General features: G+C 42.8%; 1 protein-coding gene across 3 annotated transcripts in view; it reads left to right on the top strand.

Annotated features, from left to right (window-relative positions):
* The window catches only part of LOC148148498 (uromodulin-like 1), a 120,317-nt gene that overhangs the window by 75,615 nt on the left and 24,583 nt on the right, over nucleotides 1-20,119 (top strand). For all 3 annotated transcript variants that reach the window (XM_087992480.1, XM_087992479.1, XM_087992478.1), the window contains exons 23-25: nucleotides 11,166-11,306; nucleotides 15,031-15,260; nucleotides 16,002-16,144. In XM_087992480.1, the coding sequence (XP_087848606.1) occupies nucleotides 11,166-11,306; nucleotides 15,031-15,260; nucleotides 16,002-16,144 (514 nt within the window). The remainder of the gene's footprint in view (nucleotides 1-11,165; nucleotides 11,307-15,030; nucleotides 15,261-16,001; nucleotides 16,145-20,119) is intronic.

Below are 20,119 nucleotides of genomic sequence, written 5' to 3'. Positions count from 1 at the left end.
CAAGCTTGTTGAGTGTTATTGGAGCTGTACCCAACCGGGCAAATGGGCAGTAATCATCACATTCCTGACTTGTGCCATGTAGATTGGGGGGGCAAGCATGTCTTCAACATGTTTGTTGGATGTGGCAGTTTAGGGACAGTTTACATGTTACTGAGGATTATATTTGCAATAAATGCCATTGTTGTGAATCCTATCAGACCAAATCGATCAGTTGGAGAGACAGTTAGAGGAAATGAGGAATTTACAAGTGCAAGGGGGTGTAATGGATGTTTTGGGAAGGGAAAAAAGTCATACATACAGTCAAATAGATGAGTTAACTGCAGGAATGGTAAGAGAAGTAGGCAGTTAGTGCAGGAGTCTTCTGTGGCTATCCCCATTTCAGGGAGAAAGTGAGGTCTGTAGATGCTGGAGATCAGAGCTGAAAATGTGTTGCTGGAACAGTGCAGCAGGTCAGGCAGCATCCAGGGAACAGGAGAATTGACGTTTCGGGCATAAGCCCTTCTTCAGGAATGAGGAAAGTGTGTCCAGCAGGGTAGGGAGGAGGGACTTGGGGGAAGGGCGTTGGAAATGCGATAGGTGGAAAGAGGTCAAGCTGAGGGTGATAGGAAGGCGGTGCTGAGTTTGAGGGATTTGACTGAGATAAGGTGGGGGGAGGGGAAATGAGGAAACTGGTGAAGTCCGAGTTCATCCCTTGTGGTTGGAGGGTTCCTACGCAGAAGATGAGGCGCTCTTCCTCCAACCGTCGTGTTGTTGTGGTCTGGCGATGGAGGAGTCCAAAGACCTGCATATTCTTGGTGGAGTGGGAGGGGGAGTTGAAGTGGTTGGGTTGGTTGGTCCAGGTGTCCCAGAGGTGTTCTCTGAAACGCTCCACAAGTAGGTGGCCTGTCTCCCCAATATAGAGGAGGCCACATTGGGTGCAGCGGATGCAATAGATGATGTGTGTGGAGGTGCAGGTGAATTTGTGGCGGATATGGAAGTTTCCTTTGGGGGCTTGGAGGGAAGTGAGGGGGGAGGTGTGGGCGCAAGTCTTGCACCTCCTCCGGTTGCAGGGGAAGGTGCCGGGAGTGGAGGTTGGGTTGGTGGGGGGTGTGGATCTGACGAGGGAGTCACGGAGGGAGTGGTCTTTACGGAACGCTGATAGGGGAGGGGAGGGACAGAACCCCACTGATCCTCATCTACCACCCCACCAATCTCCATGTACAGCGTATTATCCGCCGTCATTTCCGCCACCTCCAAACGGACCCCACCACCAAGGATATATATGCTGGTTTGGAAAATGTAGGGGGTGATGGATTCTTAGGAGAATGTAGCATGAACAGCCAAGTTCCTGGTATTGAGACTGTCTCTAATGCAATGAAGGGCACATCAGGTTCTAAGAGGTCACTTATGTTAGGGGACTCTCTAGTCCAAGGCACAGACAGTGAAAAATCAGAATGGTGTGTTGCCTCCCTGATGCCAGGATCAAGGATGTCTCAGAAAGGGTGCAGAATGTTCTCAAGGGTGAGAGGGCCCAGCAGGAAGTCATTATAAGCATTGGAACGTACGGCACATGAAGGGAAAGGGATGAGATTCTAAAGGGAGAATATAGAACGTTAGGCAGGAATTTAAAAAGGAGGTCCTCGAGAGTAATAATATCTGGATTACTCTCGGTGCTACGAGCTAGTGAGGGCAGGAATAGGAGGATAGAGCAGATGAATGCATGGCTGAGGAGCTGGTTTACGGGAGAAGGATTCACTTTTTTGGATCATTGGAATCTCTTTTGGGGTAGAAGTGACCTGTACAAGAAGGACGGATTGCACCTAAATTGGAAGGGAACTAATATACTGGCAGAGAGATTTGCTAGAGCTGCTCAGGACGATTTAAACCAGTAAGGTGGGGGGATGAGACCCAGGGAGATAGTGAAGAAAGAGATCAATCTGAGACGGTTACAGTTGAGAAAAGAAGCGAGTCAAACAGTCAGGCAGGCTGGGACAAAGCAGAGATCAAGGTAGGAATGATAAATTAAGCTGCATTTATTTCAATGCAAGAGGTCTAACAGGGAAGGCAGATGAACTCAGGGCATAGTCATAGAGTCATAGAGATGTACAGCATGGAAACAAACCCTTCGGTCCAACCCGTCCATGCCGACCAGGTATCCCAATCCATTCTACTCCCATCTGCCAGCACCCTCCAAACCCTTCCTATTCATATACCCATCCAAATGCCTTTTAAATGTTGCAATTGTACCAGCTTCCACCACTTCCTCTGGCAGCTCATTCCATACACGTAGCACCCTCTGTGTGAAAAGGTTGTCCCTTAGGTCTCTTTTATATCCTTCCCCTCTCACCCTAAATCTATGCACTCTAGTTCTGGATTCCCCAACCCCAGGGAAAAAAACTTTGCCTATTTATCCTATCCATGCCCATCATAATTTTGTAAACCTATATAAGGTCACCCCTCAGCCTCCGATGCTCCAGGGAAAACAGCCCCAGCCTGTTCAGCCTCTCCCTATAGCTCAAATCCTACAACCCTGGTAACATTCTTGTAGATCTTTTCTGAACCCTTTCAAGTTTCACAATATCTTTCCAATAGGAAGGAGACAGGATTGCACGCAATATTCCAACAATGGCCTAACCAATGTCCTGTACAGCTGCAACATGACCTCCCAACTCCTAACTCAATACTCTGACCAATAAAAGAAAGCATACCAAACACCTTCTTCACTATCCTATCTACCTGTAACTTCACTTTCAAGGAGCTATGAATCTGCACTCCAAGGTCTCTTTGTTAAGTCACACTCCCTAGGACCTTACCATTAGGTATATAAGTCCTGCTAAGATTTGCTTTCCCAAAATGCAGCACCTTGCATTTATCTGAATTAAACTCCATCATCCACTTCTCAACCCATTGGCCCATCTGGTCAAGATCCTGTTGTAAGCTGAGGTAACCTTTTTCACTTTCCACTACACCTCCAATCTTGGTGTCATCTGCAAACTTACTAACTGTACCTCTTATGCTCGCATCTAAGTCATTTATGTAAATGACAAAAATTAGAGGACCCAGCACCGATCCTTGTTGCACTCCACTGGTCACAGGCATCCAGTCTGAAAAACAACTCTCCAACACCACACTCTGTCTTCTACCTTTGAGCCAGTTCTGTATCCAAATGGCTAGTTCTCCCTGTATTCTGTGAGCTCTAACCTTGCTAATCAGTCTCCCATGGGGAACCTTGTCGAATGCCTTACTGACGTCCATATAGATCACATCTACCGCTCTCCCTCACCAATCTTCTTTGTTACTTTTTCAAAAAAAACCAATTCAGTTTATGAGACATGATTTCCCTTGCACTAAGCCATGTTGACTATCCCTTATAATTCCTTGCCTTTCCAAATACATGTACATCCTGTCCCTCAGGATTCCCTCCAACAACTTGCCCACCACAGACGTCAGGCTCACTGGGCTATAGTTCCCTGGCTTGTCCTTACCACCCTTCTTAAACAGTGGCACTACGTTAGCCAACTTCCAGTCTTTTGGCATCTCACCTGTGGCTATCGATTAAAGAAATATCTCAGCAAGAGGCCCAGCAATTACCTTTCTAGCTTCCCACAGAGTTCTAGGGTACACTTGATCAGGTCCTGGGAATTTATCCACCTTTATGCATTTCAAGACATCCAGCACTTCCTCCTCTGGAATATGGACATTTTGCAAGATGTCACCATCTATTTCCCTACATTGTATATCTTCCACAGTAAATACTGATGCAAAATACTCGTTTAGTATCTCCCCAATTTTCTGTGGCTCCACACAAAGGCCGCCTTGTTGATCTTTGAGGGGCCCTATTCTCTCCCTAGTTACCCTTTCGTCCTTTATATATTTGTAAAAACCCTTTGGATTTTCCTTAATTCTATTTGCCAAAGCTATCTCATGTCCCCTTTTTGCCCTCCCAATTTCCCTCTTAAGTATACTCCTACTGCCTTTATACTCTTCTAAGGATTCACTCGATCTATCCTGTCTATGTTTCCTTCTTTTTCTTAACCAAACCCTCAGTTTCTTTAGTCATCCAGCATTCCCTATACCTACCAGCCTTTCCTTACACCCGAACTGGAAATAACTTTCTCTGGATTCTTGTTATCTCATTTCTGAAGGCTTCCCATTTTCCAACTGCCCCTTGACCTGCGAACATCTGCCCCCTAATACCGTCAAAATTGGCCTTTCTCCAATTTAGAACTTCAACTTTTAGATCTGGTCTATCCTTTTCCATCACTATGTTAAATCTAATAGAATTATGGTCACTGGCCTCAAAGTGCTCCCCCACTGACACCTCAGTCACCTGCCCTGCCTTATTTCCCGAGAGTAGGTCAAGTTTTGCACCTTTTCTAGTCGGTAAATCCACACACTGAATCAGAAAATTTTCTTGTACACTCTTAACAAATTTCTCTCCATTTAAACCATTGACATTTTGGCAGTCCCAGTCCATGTTTGGAAAGTTAAAATCCCCTACCATAACCACCCTATTATTCTTACAGATAGCTGAGATCTCCTTACAAGTTTGTTTCTCAATTTCCTTCTGACTATTAGGGGGTCTATAATACAATCCCAATAAGGTGATCACCCCATTCTTATTTCTCAGTTTCACCCAAATAACTTCCCTGGATGTATTTCCAGGAATATCCTGCATCAGTATAGCCATAATGCTATCGCTGATCAAAAACGCCACTCCCCCTCCTCTCTTGCCTCCCTTTCTATCCTTCCTGTAGCATTTATATCCTGGAATATTAAGCTGCCAGTCCTGTCCATCTCTGAGCCATGTTTCTGTAATTGCTATGATACCCCATGGGACTGGGATATCAAAGCAATTACAGAAACATGGCTCAGAGATGGACAGGACTGGCAGCTTAATATTCCAGGATATAAATGCTACAGGAAGGATAGAAAGGGAGGCAAGAGAGGAGGGGGAGTGGCGTTTTTGATCAGCGATAGCATTATGGCTATACTGATGCAGGATATTCCTGGAAATACATCCAGGGAAGTTATTTGGGTGAAACTGAGAAATAAGAATGGGGTGATCACCTTATTGGGATTGTATTATAGACCCCCTAATAGTCAGAAGGAAATTGAGAAACAAATTTGTAAGGAGATCTCAGCTATCTGTAAGAATAATAGGGTGGTTATGGTAGGGGATTTTAAATTTCCAAACATAGACTGGGACTGCCATAGTGTTAAGGGTTTAGATGGAGAGGAATTTCTTAAGCCATGTACAAGAAAATTTTCTGATTCAGTCTGTGGATGTATCTACTAGAAAAGGTGCAAAACCTGACCTACTCTTGGGAAATAAGGCAGGGCAGGTGACTGAGGTGTCAGTGGGGGAGCACTTTGGGGCCAGTGACGATAATTCTATTAGGTTTTAAGCAGAGATGGAAAAGGATAGACCAGATCTAAAAGTTGAAGTTCTAAATTGGAGAAAGACCAATTTTGATGGTATTCGGCAAGAACTTTCAAAAGCTAATTGGGAGCAGATGTTCACAGGTAAATGGATGGCTGGAAAATGGGAAGTCTTAAGACATGAGATAATGATAGTCCAGAGACAGTATATTCCTGACTGGGTGTAAGGAAAGGCTGGTAGGTATGGGGAAGCCTGGATGACCAGAGAAGTTGAGGTTTTGGTTAAGAAAAAGAAGGAAGCATATGCTTGGTACAGGCAGGATAGATCAAATGCATCCTGAGAGGGTATAAAGGCAGTAGGAGTGTACTTATGAAGGAAATCAGGCAGGCAGAAAGGGGACATGAGATAGCTTTGGAAGATAGAGTTAAGGAGGATCCAAAGGGTTTTTACAAATACATTAAGGACAAAAGGGTAATCAGGCAGAGAACAGGGCCCCTCAAAGATCAGCAAGGCAGCCTTTGTGCGGAGCCACAGGAAATGGGGGAAGATACTAAATAAGCATTTTTTGCATTGGTATTTACTGTGGAAAAGGACATGGAAGATATAGAATTTAGGGAAATAGATTGTGACATCTTGAAAAATGTCCATATCACAGAGGAGAAAGTGCTGGATGTCTTGAAATGCATAAAAGTGGATTATTCCCCAGAACCTGGTCAGGTGTACCCTTGAACTCTGTGGGAAGCTAGGGAAGTGATTGCTGGGCCTCTTGCTGAGATATTTGTATTAATGATAGTCACAGGTGAGGTGCCAGAAGACTGAAGGTTGACTAACATGGTGTCACTATTTAAGAAAAGTGGTAAGGACAAGCCAGGGGACAATAGACCAGTGAGCCTGACGTTGGTGGTGGGCAAGTTGTTGGAAGGAATCCTGAGGGATAGGGTGTACCTGCATTTGGAAAGGCAAGGACTGATTAGGGATCATCAACATGGCTTTGTGTGTGGGAAATCATGTCGAACAAATTTGATTGATTTTTTTTGAAGAAGTAACAAAAATGAGGGCAGAGTGGCAGATATGATCTATATGGACTTCAGTAAGGCATTCGACATGGTTCTCCATGGGAGACTAGTTAGCAAGGTTAGATCTCATAGAATACAGGGAGATCTAGCCATTTGGATACAGAACTGGCTCAAAGGTAGAAGACAGAGGGTGGTTGTGGAGGGTTGTTTTTCAGACTGGAGGCCTGTGACCAGTGGAGTGCCACAAGGATCGGTGCTGGGTCCATTACTTTTTGTCATTTATATAAATGATTTGGATGTGAGCATAAGAGGTAATAGCTTGTAAGTTTAGAGAAGACACCAAAATTGGAGGCGTAGTGGACAGCGAAGAAGGTTACCTCGGATTACAATGGGACTTTGATCAGATGGGCTAATGGGCTGAGAAGTGGCAGATGGAGTTTCTGTTTAGATAAACGTGAGGTGCTGCATTTTGGGGAAGCAAATCTTAGCAGAACTTATACACTTAATGATAAGGTCCTAGGGAATGTTACTGATCAAAGAGACCTTGGCGTGCAGGTTCATAACTCCGTGAAACTGAAGTCGCAGGTAGATAGGATAGTGAAGAAAGCGTTTGGAATGCTTTCCTTTTTTGGTCAGAGTATTGAGTACAGGAGTTGGCAGGTCATACTGTGGCTATACAGGACATTGGTTAGGCCAATTTTGGAATATTGCATGCAGTTTTGGTCTCCTTCCTATCAGAAGGATATTGTAAAACTTGAAAGGGTTCAGAAAAGATTTACGAGGATGTTGCCAGGATTGGAGGGTTTGAGCTATAGGGAGAGGCTGAACAGGCGAGGGCTGTTTTTTCTGGAACGTTGGAGGCTGAGGCTGACCTTATCGTGGTTTATAAAATCATGAGGGGCATGGATAGGATAAATAGACAAACTTTTTTTCCCTGGGGTGGGGGAGTCCCGAAGTAGAGGGCATAGGTTTAGGGTGAGAGGGGAAAGATATAAAAGAGACCTAAGGGGCAAATTTTTCACGCAGAGGGTGGTGCGTGTGTCGAATAGGCTGCCAGAGGATGTGGTGGAGGCTGGTACAATTGCAACATTTAAAATGCATCAGGATGGGTATATGAATAGGAAGGGTTTAGAGAAATATGGGCCGGGCGCTGGCAGGTGGGACTAGATTGGGTTGGGATACCTGGTCGGCATGGACAAGTTGGACCGAAGGGTTTGTTTCTGTGCTGTACATCTCTGTGACTCTATGTTAGTTTTAACGAATCTTGCATATACATTTGGCACAACCTACTTATGGGTTTGCAATATTGATTTCAAATGTTAATTGAAGATCCTAGCTATGTCCGGGTAGATTTAAAGGCAACTTGAGAGAGCAGTTTCCTGGTCTGTCCAACATTCCTCCCATCATGCACAATCACTCTGACCAAGCAAAGGCATTTTCAATCTAAGAGGGAACTCTGCTGACACAGAATGGTTGCTGGATTTGCCGAGAGAGGAGTCACTGTACTTCACAGCTGCTCTCTCTTAAAGAATAAGAAGAAAGAAAAATGAGAGACTGCTGATCGATTTAAAAAAAGTTTAACTAGTCCTGAAAGGAGAGCTCCAAAGTGCTCCTTGGAGAATATATAGTTTACAAATACCAAAAGAAGTATTTTTTGACATTAAAATATTGTCAAAACATGATTTCCCTCACACAAAGTCATGCTGACTATCCTTAAGCAGTCCTTGCCTCTCCAAATACATGAAAATTCAGATTCCACCATTTTCATTTACCAAACTGATACAAAATAGAAACATGAGACGTCATGCTCCTTTTTGGAGGTATTCGCCACCTACAGGCTAACACCTGCTATAGCAAGCACACAATTCTGAAAGAGACAGCAACACACGATTAAAAAAAAATCCAAAGTGCAATAAAGAAAACCACACTGCATAGAGATGCTTAAAAAGCATTTTAAAGAGCATTTGCCACACAATACTAATGGAAAGCAAACAAGTAACGATGGATTAGCATACATTTGAATTTATGTTAGATGAACTTTTAGTACTGTGCACAATTCTGCTCGCCGTTGCTATAGGAAGGATGTTGTTTAAGTAGAAAAAAATTGCAAGCATGTTGCTGGGACTGGAGGGTTTGTGTGATAAGGAGAGGCTAGATAGGCTGGGACATTGTTCCCTGGAAATTCGGTGGCTGAGGGTTGACCTTGTAGATATTCAAAAAATCATGAGGGGCATGGATAGAATAAGTAAGCCAAGATCTTTTTCCCAGGGTAGGGGAGTCCAAAGTTAGAAGGCATAAGTTTAAGGTGAGAGGGGAAATATTTAAAAGGCACCTGAGGGGCAATGTTTTCACACAGAAAATGGTGGTGTATTTTCTGTGTGATGAGCTGTCAGAGGAAGTGATAGAGGTGGTTACAATTACAACATTTAAAAGATATTTGGATAGCTGTATGGATAGGAAAGGTTTGCAGGGATATCGGCCAAACATCAATGGCTCAGGACCATGACATCACTCCCACTGACTTTGCTCTCAGCCAAAGTGTATGCTACATCAGATGGGAACTAACTGCAATAGCTCAAGAAGATTAAGGAGAAGTTTGGGAACTGTAGACCTGTGAGTCTGACGTTCGTGGTGTGTAAGTTGTTGAAGGTGAACCTGAAAGATAGAATTTATGTGTATTTGGTGAGGCGAGGTCTGATTAAGGATCATCAGTATGACTTTGTGTGAGCGAAATGGTGTCTCACAAACTTGATTGAGTTTTTTGAGGAAGTAACCAAAAAGATTGATGAGGGCAGAGAGGTAGATGTTGTTTACATGGATTTTAGTAAAGCCTTCGACAAAGTTCCACATAGGAAATCAATGAGTAAAGTTAGATCACATGTGATTCAGGCTGAGCTTGCCAATGGTAGGAGACAGAGGGTGGTGGTGGAGTGTTGTTTTTTAGACTAGCAGCTTTCCACAGGGATCAGTACTGGATCCACTCTTGTTTACCACTTCTATGAATAATTTGGATGAGAATTTAGGAGGCATGGTTATTCAGTTTGAGGATGACATCAAAATTGGTGGTATAGTGGCCAGTGATGAAGGTTATCTAAGATTACAAATAGATCTTGATCAATTGGGTCAATGGGATGAGGAGTGGCAGATAGAGTTTACTTTGGATAAATACAAGATATTGCATTTTGGTAAAACAAACAAGGGCAGTGCACAATTAATGGTAGAGGTCTGGGTAGTGTTGTAGAGTAGAGGGACCTAGGAGTTTCGGTACATAATTCTTTGAAATGTGGTCACGTGTAGAAGGTGTTTGGCACGCGTGCCTTCATTGCTCAATTCTTTGAGTATAGGAGTTGGAATGTCATGTTGAGATTGTACAAGACATTGGTGAGGCCCCTTCTGGAGTAATTTGTCCAGTTTTGGTCACTCTGCTATAGAAAGGATAATATTAAATTGGAGAGGGCTCAGAAAAGATTTACCAGGATATTGCTGGGACTGGAGGGTTTGAGTTATAAGGATAGGCTGGGTCTTTTTTTCACTGGACCATAAGCCTTGCTGAGGCTTATAAAATCATGAGGGGCACAGATAAGGTAAATATCAAAAGTCTTTCCCCTAGGGCATACTAGGGGGCATATTTTTAAGGTGAGAGGAGAAAGATTGCAAAAGGACATGAGGGGCAACTTTTTACAAAGAGAGTGGTATGTGTGTGGAATGATGCAGTTATAGTTACAACATTTAAAAGATATTTGGATAAGTTCATGATGAGAAAAGGTTTGGAGGGATATGGGCCAAATTGAAACTATTTTGGTTTGTGGACATGGTGAGTGTGGACTGGTTGGACTGAAGGGTCTGTTTCCATGTTGTATGACTCCAAGACTCTAAGATTATTGTTATGTGTGGCCTTAAAGTATCATATTTCAGAGACAGACCGTCTGAGAAAGTAATCCTCCTTGGGAAACTACTTTTAATTCTGCAAGCTCTATGTTGAGATATGCTCGACTGTATACATAGGCAGAGAAACAAAACAAGAGATAGTTATGTGAACAGGTCAAGTCTATTAACGTCACCAATCAACAGAACATGTCCTTTTACATAGGGCTCCTTCTGTGGCGCAAGATTACACTGATATTTTCTACATCTGAGGACATGATTACATTCTAGTGACCGATTTTTTCACTGATTGTGATGAATTAAATAAATCTTTGGTGTAAATGATTGTTGATACACTAACCATCACGTTCAGTACCTTAGGTATGTCTCATCAAATTGCGTCTGACAATGGCTGTGTATGTGGTTGAATATAACATCCAGTCCACATAACATATACCAAAGAAAGGTTCTTCTTGCGTCAGACAATTAAAGTTGAGTTCCACTGTTAATTATTTATCAGGAACAAAAACAGAAATTGCTGTATTAGCTCAGCAGGTCCAGCAGCAATTATTTATCAGACAGTGATATCACAATCTGTGATGCACATAGTTTGAGTTCTATTCCTTCTGCACATTACTCACGCAGAGAGCTGACTGACAACATTGACTCTGGTGTGAGGAAAACATGACTGAGGGTGAGGCAACTACTTCTTATGCCAGAACATGACATATTATGTCATTGCATAATTATCTTAAAGGCCTGTCTGGTCTGGACTCTGTGCCAGAGTATGACAATTTCCTTTGAGCAGAGCCACTCTTCGGTTTGTAGGATATCTGGCTATGATTGTGATATAAGTACAGCAAATGCATCAATCGAGAGTCATAGTAGGCCATCAATTTCCTGACATCTTCCCTTGATTGCAGATTACAATGAATGTGCCTCACTTGATGACAATGATTGCTCTCTCAAGGCAAAATGCATTAACACAGAGGGATCCTACACATGTAGCTGCCTTGACAGTTTTGTGGATGCAAACCCAGCTCGACCTGGCAGAAATTGCAGAGGTAAAACTTGGTTTCCATAATGACTAATAATTACAATAATACGTACTTTTCATGGCTGTTCAATTTCATTTGCTGCAATGGTCATTTGTAACCTCTTTTATAATGTTATTATCCCAGCCTATGATACGATATAGTAAGTTGAGTGAAATATGAATTGATTGATTTTTCTTGTTGTTTTACTAAACATGCAGCCTTTGGGGAATGAGGTCTGCTGTCCTTGACTGCTCTGGGCTTCACATGGCAATGGACCCACAGCGGTGTGGGTGGCTCTCAGCTGCTCTCTGATATGGTCCAAGTCACTTAGATGACGAGGCAATTGGATATGTATGCTGGTCTGGCCAGTGGTACCCATGTTCCAGGAAAGAATATAAGAAGTGGGGAAATGGGAATGACAGAGAACCAGCAGAGGGTGATGTGTGTATGGAATGAGCTTCCAGAGGAAGCGGTGGAGGCTGATACAATTACAACATTTCAACTGCATCTGGATGTGTATATGAATTGGAAGGATTTAGAGGGCTATGGCCAAATGCTGGAAAATGGGACTAGATTGATTTAGAATATCTGGTCAGCATGGAGCAGTTGGACCGAAGGGTCTGTTTCTGTGGCTGTACGTCTCTGTGATGGTTTTTCACTGAAACCTAAGCATGCCAGACAGGAGATTTGGTTTTAACAATGAAACAGAAGTTTATTATGCAAAAAAAAGAAAAATAAATCAAACAAAACAAGCTAAGAGAATACAACACTGCTCGAAAGATTTCAAAACTCACGGCAAAGCAAAATCCCCTCAACTTTACAGTTAATCAAAACTCAGAGAAATTTTTTTTCATTGTTCAATCTCTACATTCGACTTAATTGCTTCTTGTCAGTACCTGTCCTAAGAGCTGTGAAGACATTCCCTTAAGTACATGCGTAACTGACGTCTGAGACTTTCTCAGGCTTGAATAACCAATGAATGTTCCAAAACAAGCACTTGTATTCTGGATGCTTTCTAAAATGAAATGCATATGATTTTTGAGAAGATTTGTAGCTCAGGTTGAGGTTCAGGTTGTAAGTTTGCTCCCTGAACTGGAAGGTTCGTTTTCAGACATTTCGTCACCATACTCAGTAACATCATCAGTGAGCACCTGGTGAAGTACTGGTGTTATGTCCCACTTTCTATTTATGTGTCTTGGTCTCTTTCGGTGGGTGATATCATTTCCGGTTCTTTTTCTCAGGGGTTGGTAAATGGGGTGCAAATCGAGGTATTTATCGATGGAGTTTCAGTTTGATTGCAAGGCCTTTAGGATTTCCTATGCATGTCTCTGTTTAGCCTTTCCTAGGTTGGATGTGTTGTCCCAGTCGAAGTGGTGTCCTTCTTCATCTGTATATAAGGATACTGGGTGATAGTGGGTCATGTCTTTTGGTGGCTAGTTAAAGTTCATGTATTCTGGTGGCTAGTTTTCTGCCTGCCTGTCTGATGTAGTGTTTGTTACAGTCCTAGTAGGTATTTTGTAAACGACATTTGTTTTGCTGGTTGTTTGTAGATAGTCTTTTAGGTTCATCAGCCACTGTTTAAGTGTGTTGGTAGGTTTGTGGGCTACCATGATACCAACATACTTAAACAGTGGCTGATGAACCTAATGAACCCTACACAAACAACCAAAAAAGTGAATGACATTTATAAAATACCACGCAAGGACTGTAACAAACACTACATTGGCCAGACAGGCAGAAAACTAGCCACCAGAATACACAAAGACCAACTAGCCACCAAAAGACATGACCCACTATCACTAATATCCTTACATACAGACGAAGAAGGGAACTACTTTGACTGGGACAACATATCCATCCTGGGACAGGCTAAACAGAGACACGCACGGGAATTCCTAGAGGCCTGGCATTCAAATCAGAACTCCATCAATAAACACATCGATTTGGACATATTTATGAACCTCTCAGAAAAAGAACTGGAAATGATATCACACACCTTAAGAGACCAAAACACATAAATAGAAAGTGGGTCATAACACCAGTGCTTCACTGGAGGCTCACTGATGATGTTACCAATATGGGGACGAAATGTCTGAAAACGAACCATCCAGCTCAGTGAGCAAATATACAACATGAAATGCATATGTTGCAATAATGTATTCCCTTAATGATTTTTTTCTAGGAGACACCATGCTTGTAACTGACTTCCATCATATCTACTTCAAACAATCGTCTCCAACAACTTTTAAGTTAAATTTTGAAAGAAAACTTGCTCATCCTAGATTCTGTTAAACTAATGGCTTGATTATGGCTCTGTAATATTGTAAACTCCTATGGCAAACAAACTTCTGATTAATCATTTGCATTGAACTCATGCTGTGTGGTATCAGTAATGATTAAGGTTTTGGGTTCAATGCCTTTCCCCAATATTTTGAATGAAGACATTGAGCCTTCATTAGGTTAGAAGACAGCACATGTCTTTCTCGCCAGTTAGTGGGTTTTCTCCTCATTTGAAAAGTAGGTATTCAAGACAAGCATCTTGAAGATAAGTGAGAACATGGCAATTAGAAGTGGGAGTAGGCAATTCAACCCATCGAGCCTCCTCTGCTATCTAACATGATTATGGCTGATGTTATCCTGATCTCACCTCCACTCCCCTGTCTACACCACATAACCCTAGTTAAGATTACGCATCATATTTTTAAGTATGATTTTACATCCCACTGAATCTCGTACAAAGACATTGTTCATGCTTTGAGACACCATTCTAAATCTTTATCAGTTTTCTTGTGATTTATCAAATATACAGCATTTTCCCAACTGGTAATGTGAGCCATTTAATTGAGAAATGCACTTTATTTTTTTCTGAAGAGAACATTTGGATGTTGTACATCTTTTAAAATTAGTTCGAGGGATGCGAGTACTTTCTGCCCCTTCATAACTCCCTTGAAAGATTCGTGGTGAGCTGCCTTCTTGAACTACTGCAGTCTGCCAGGCGGAGGGGCACTCATGTGGTGGTAGGAAGTGGGGTTCAGGATTCTGACTCAGTAACACTGAAGAAATGGTAATTGTAGTGCCAAGTCAGGAAGGTGTGTGGCACGGAAGGGATCAGATGGATTGTGATGTTCTCATGCATCTGCTGCCTTTTTACTTCGAGGTGATAGATGCCATAGAGTTTGGAAGGTGTTGTTGACAAAATGTTTGAAGAAACATTTGTTGAAGGAACATTTGAATCTGCATAAAACCCTAGTGAGACTGCAGATAGAGAACCAGCAGAGATCCTCACTTTGGAGAAGGTATTTAGGTGGATAAAGAGAGCACGGTGCAGATTCACTTGGATGTTGCCTGGCCATGAGACTATATAAATACAAAGAAAGACTTGATGCATTTGAGCTGTTTCGATCAAAGGAGAAAAACATTTCAAATAGTAAGACAGTCTGGATTGCAAGCAATGGAGTTAAATAGAAGGGACAAATATTGAAAGTGTAGTTTTATGAAGATCATGTGAAATGCAGTATCAGAGCTTAGGAATCAAAACAACGAAGAGATATGTGGCTGAAGAAAAGGGCAAAACAAAAAGGTATAAGAACAATGTGGGCATCATCTTCAGGCCTATTTCTTGTGGGCGCACAAACACTGAAAGGGTGGACCTGCTGTTACATAATTCGACTGAGAATGATGCTGACAGGAGAGTAATGTATTCAGCTGAACTTTCTTGGACTTCTACATTAACCTCCAATGTCTCCTGCAGAACCCGTGGTGGTGAACCCAACAACTGTAGAAGCAGCTTCCCAATCGATCATGATAAGCTGCAAACTTCATGAGATCTCAGTCATAATGGAACGATCATTCCTGGAAGAGAAGAAGATACCACCGTCTACTCTGCACCTGGGGAACTCCCACTGCAATGGGAGCATTGGCAACTTGACTCATGTTACCCTTAAGGTCGGGTGGACTGAGTGTGGAACTCAAATATCAAACGTAAGTTTCGTTGTTGTTTATCTATTGAAATAAAAGTCTGTCAAATCAGACTTTCAAGGTAAACGTGACTCGAAGATCTCAGTGGGGCTCCATTGCTCATGACTTTAATATTGAATAGTTTACAGTAAGGAGAATACCTAAAGTCTCTGTTGTGTAATGGACTCACTTCACCACTGCAATTGTCAATCTTCAGTGAGGGTTACTCTAATGCATGAACGAAGTCCACTTGGACAAATTATTGGAAAACATTGTTCTCTCTGCAGCTGAATCTCATCAGAAATTGCTGTAAATAGGAGGGAACAATAAAGTCTTAAAAAATAAACTGTTGCTAGCTTGATATCTGTGACAAACTGAACATGCTTTCCAGGTATTAATTTGGTTCCAGAACTGCAAAGTCATGCCAGTAACCTTTTTCAAACCTGCAACACCCCAAGATTTCGGCATTCCTCCAATAAGGGGTTTTACCTGATTTTATAGATTTGACTCTTGCCTTCAGCTATATAGATCTGAAGCTTTGGATATCCCTCATTAAGGCTTTTTGTCTCACGACTTACTTCCTCCTCTTTGTGAAGACCTCTCAAACCGGTCCGCATTTCCGATTATTTCTTTTTGAGGGCTGGTGTCAAATTCTGCTTGATCATCCACTTTGGGATATTTTGTCACATTAAAGGTTTAAAATGAACGTGCATTTTTGATTATCTATTTTAATATCTATTTGATGGATATATTGATTTAATCCAGAATGCAACACACACGGTCGTGAAAACAACACTTCGTAACATCCCTTACTCCAGCACAGTTTCTGATGGTGCTAAACTTGAGGTTCCTGTAAATTGCACATTTGACAACAGCCTTTTGCTCACTGCCGGCTACAGTCCCAACGGGTAAGTATCGTATGTGTATCTTGCTATTGAGAGAGCTTGCCTTTAAGGACTCAAGTGCTGTGTGTATAAATTGTTGTGACTCTGTCTCACAGTTGGTCTGCTCTAGGTTTGGGAGATGTACATTCAGAAATCAACTGGTTTGCTTGAACATCTGCTTCATAATGTACAGTGTGTTTCATTGTTGATCAGAAAGCTAACCCATGTCATTAAAGAGATTGTTTATTTGACCACTATCATTAACATGACAGTAATGTGACCTGTTTCACTGAGGTCAGACAGACCCTGAGGTACCTGAGCCTAGCTGTCAGTGTTGGTGTCACGAGACTGAAATAGAATCAGGTGCCGAATGAGAATATCACACTAAATCTTCTTGTTAACTCTGAGAACTGAAAGATACACGTTTTGGGGAGTGGGGGGAGGGGGGGGGGGGTGCGGGGAGGCATTAGTTAAATTAGTTAGTACATGATGGAGACAGAACTCCAAAAATTCAGGTTTCACGAGGACTGACAAATTTAATAGACTATAGCAGGTCAACAGGACAACAGGCCCTTTGATGGAATTGGTCAGTTTGTCTTAGTGCCTCTGCTCCACCTTCCACTTCACCTCATCTCACATGGTCTACAGAAAGAGCTCATTTTCCTTTGAGGATTGATTTGTTGCTAGTGGACAGGACTTGTGTCTGAAACCATGATGTCTCCATGATCCAAAATTAACATTTTAGTTCAAGGGACATTAGTTCTCCCAAGTGAGATCCCTAATGTCAAGCATGAGCCTTCCACTACTATTAAGAAAATGAGGCTGAGTTGTCCTCCAAAAAGTTGTGGGAGCTCAGTCATTAATTTCAAGACAGTGATCTCTCGATTTCTAGTCACTAATGATAACCATGACAATGGGAACAGCACAAAAATACGGCAATGAGGTAGTCGGTTAGTCAACGGTGGAGCAGGTATGAGGGGCTGAATGACTGTCTCCTGTCCCCATGTTCCATTATGGACAGAAGGATGCAAGTGGTGCCCTATATTGGAGCCCCTTCCTTCGAGATGAGGTCACTGCCCAGTATCACCCTGTGGTAGTTGATGAATGAGGCTGGGATTTCAACTGACTTAGAATTTGAAATGTACATGACTGGGGCTGGTGGGGAAAGAAGGAGAGTTGAGGGGGCGGAGAGCAGGGTGGAGATGATGCCTTTGCCACCTTCTTTGCTGAGGTGTAGAGGGAACCCCTGGAAATTGAGACTGGGCGTGGAGACATATATGTAATACTCTTACTTCCGTTCATTTATTGCCACGGCTCTGTTAAACCTTGGTCACTACGTGGTTCAGAGCAAGCAAAAACCAAACACACGTCATTACTCCAACTTAAGGGAAGTTCACTTTCAGAGGGTCAGTACTGAGGGACTGCCGTACTGTTGCAGGGTCACTACTGAGGGAGTGCTGCAATGTCACAGGGTCACTGCTGAAGAGGTGCTGCATGGTCACAGGGTCAGTGCTGAGGGAGTGCCCTACTGTCAGAGGGTCAGTGCTAAGTGAGTGCTGCATTATTGGAGGGTCAGTGCTGAGGGAGTGTCCCACTGCAGCAGGGTCAGTGCTGAGGGAGTGCCCTACTGTCAGTCGGTCAGACTTGAGGGAGTATGTACTGTCAGAGGGTCAGTGCAACGGGAATGCTGCATTATTGGAGGGTCAGTGCTGAGGAAGTGTCCCACTGCAACAGGGTCAGTGCTGAGGGAGTGCTGTATCACTGCAGCATATACACTGTTCTTCCTGTTAATGCCTGTTCTAACGAATAATTCAGAATACTCAAGGTTGCATTGAAAGTGATAGACAAAAAGTATGCTCCCCAAACAACGCGGCAAACTTCACTTTAAAACCTCCAACATCTCTCTTCACTCCCAGTAATGCATATAGTTATTGTTGTACAATAACATCTCTGCATTGCTATCATCATATGAATCAGGAGGAGGATGAGGCCATTCAGCCCCTTAAGGCCATTCGATGAGATCATGGCTGATCTAATCGTGGCCTCAACTCCACTTTCATGTTGACCTGATAACATTTGATTTCCTTGTTCAACAACAATCCATCTAACTTTGCCTTAAAAATATTTACTAACACCTCCTTCACCACTCTCTGGGGAAAGAGAGTTCCATAGACTCACAACCCTCTGAGAGAAAACTGTACTCCCCCGTCTTAAATGGGAGAACCATTTCTTTCCAAACTGTGCCACTACTATAGTCTCTCCTCCAAGGGGAAATATCATTTCTGCCTCCACTGTCTCAGGTGCTCTCCAGACTTTATATTTTTCATTCCTACAAACTCCAATGTTATAGACACAAGCTATCTCATTTCTCCTCATAAAGTAAACCCAATTTTGTAGGAATTAATCAATGACCTTTGCTGAACTGATTCTAACGTTGGAAGTCACTGCGACTCAAAATATGCCTCTACGCTAATTTTAAAATCATGGTGAAGTTGTCCAGATCATAGGGCTGCTCTCTCATTAGGGTGAGATGGCTGACAGTGGCTTAACCTGTGAGTCACCATATCTCAGGCAAGGGGAGAAGCTGAGAAGGAGAGTCCACATGGTAACCTCAGTGGATTTGAACCCACACTTTTGGCATCATTCTGCATCACATACCAACTGGCCTGCCAATTGAGCTAACCAGCTCCAGGGGTTGAGAAGGAGAGAGTGGGGAGAGAGGGAGAAAGGGGGGGAGAGAGGAAGAAGTGGAGGCGGACAGAGGGGGGAAGCGGGGGAGAGAAAGGGAAGGATTAGGGAAAACCCATAAGCATTCTATACATACGTGAGGAATAAGAAAATGATCAGAGAGTGGGTAGAGCCGATCGGGGTAGTGGAAGGAATTTGTGTCTGGAGACTGAAGAGGTAAAGGAGGCCCTAAATGAGATTTTTGCTTCAGTGTTCACTAGAGAGAGAGAACTTGTTGATAGTAAGAACACCGTGGACAAGGTTAATAGGGTTGAATAGATTAAGGAAGTGGATGTGCTGGAAATTCTGGGAAGCATCAAGAAAGATAAGGCCCCAGGCTGGACCAGATATATCCAAGGTTACTACGGGAAGTGAGGAATGTGATTGCTGCACCTATGGCAATGATCCTTGCATCCTCACTCTCCACGGGAGTAGTACTGGCTGATTGGAGGGAGGCGAGTGTTGTTTCTCTGTTCAAGAAAAGGAAATAGGGAAATCTCTGGGAATTACAGACCAGTCAGTCTTACGACTGTGGTAACCAAGTTACTGGAAAAGATTCTGAGAAATAGGATTTATGACTACATGGAAAAACATAGTTTGATTAAAGATAGTCAGCATGGCTTTGTGAGGGGCAGTTCATGGCAGAAGCCTTATTGAGTTCTTTGAGGACTTGACGAGAAAAGATCGAGCAGTGGATGTGGTGTATATGGATTTCAGTCAGGCATTTGATAACATTCTCCACAGTAGGCTCATTCAGAATGTTAGGAGGTATGAGATACAGGGAAATCTGGCTGTCTGGATACAGAATTGGCTGACCCAAAGAAGACAGCAAGTGGTAGTGGACGGAAAGTATTCCACTTGGAGGTCCATGATCAGCAGTGTCCTGCAGGGGTCTGTTCTTGGGTCTCTGCTCTTTGTAGATTTTATAACTGACTTGGATGAAGAAGTGGAAGGGTTGATTAGTAAGTTTGCCAATGACATAAAGGTTGGTGGTGTTGTAGATAATGTTGAGGGTTGTTGCAGGCTGCAACATGACTTTGACAGGATGCAAAGCTGAGCTGAGAAGTGGCAGATGGAGTTCAACTGGGATAAATGTGAAGTGATGCATTTTGGAAGATCAAATTTGCATGTTGAATACAGGGTTAAGACAGGATTCTTGGCAATGTGGAGGAACAGCGGGGTCTTGGGATCCATGTAGATAGATCCCTCAAAGTTGCCACCCAAATTGATAGAGTTATTAAGAAGGCAAATGTGGTTTGGCTTTCATTAACA

The sequence above is a fragment of the Chiloscyllium plagiosum genome, unplaced genomic scaffold, assembly GCF_037043375.1.
Source record: "Chiloscyllium plagiosum isolate Xiang-an unplaced genomic scaffold, Cpla_swu_hap1 HiC_scaffold_12, whole genome shotgun sequence".
Taxonomy (NCBI): Eukaryota; Metazoa; Chordata; class Chondrichthyes; order Orectolobiformes; family Hemiscylliidae; genus Chiloscyllium; species Chiloscyllium plagiosum.
The sequence above is the reverse complement of the archived record's forward strand: the minus strand, read 5'-3'. Positions and strand labels throughout refer to the sequence as shown.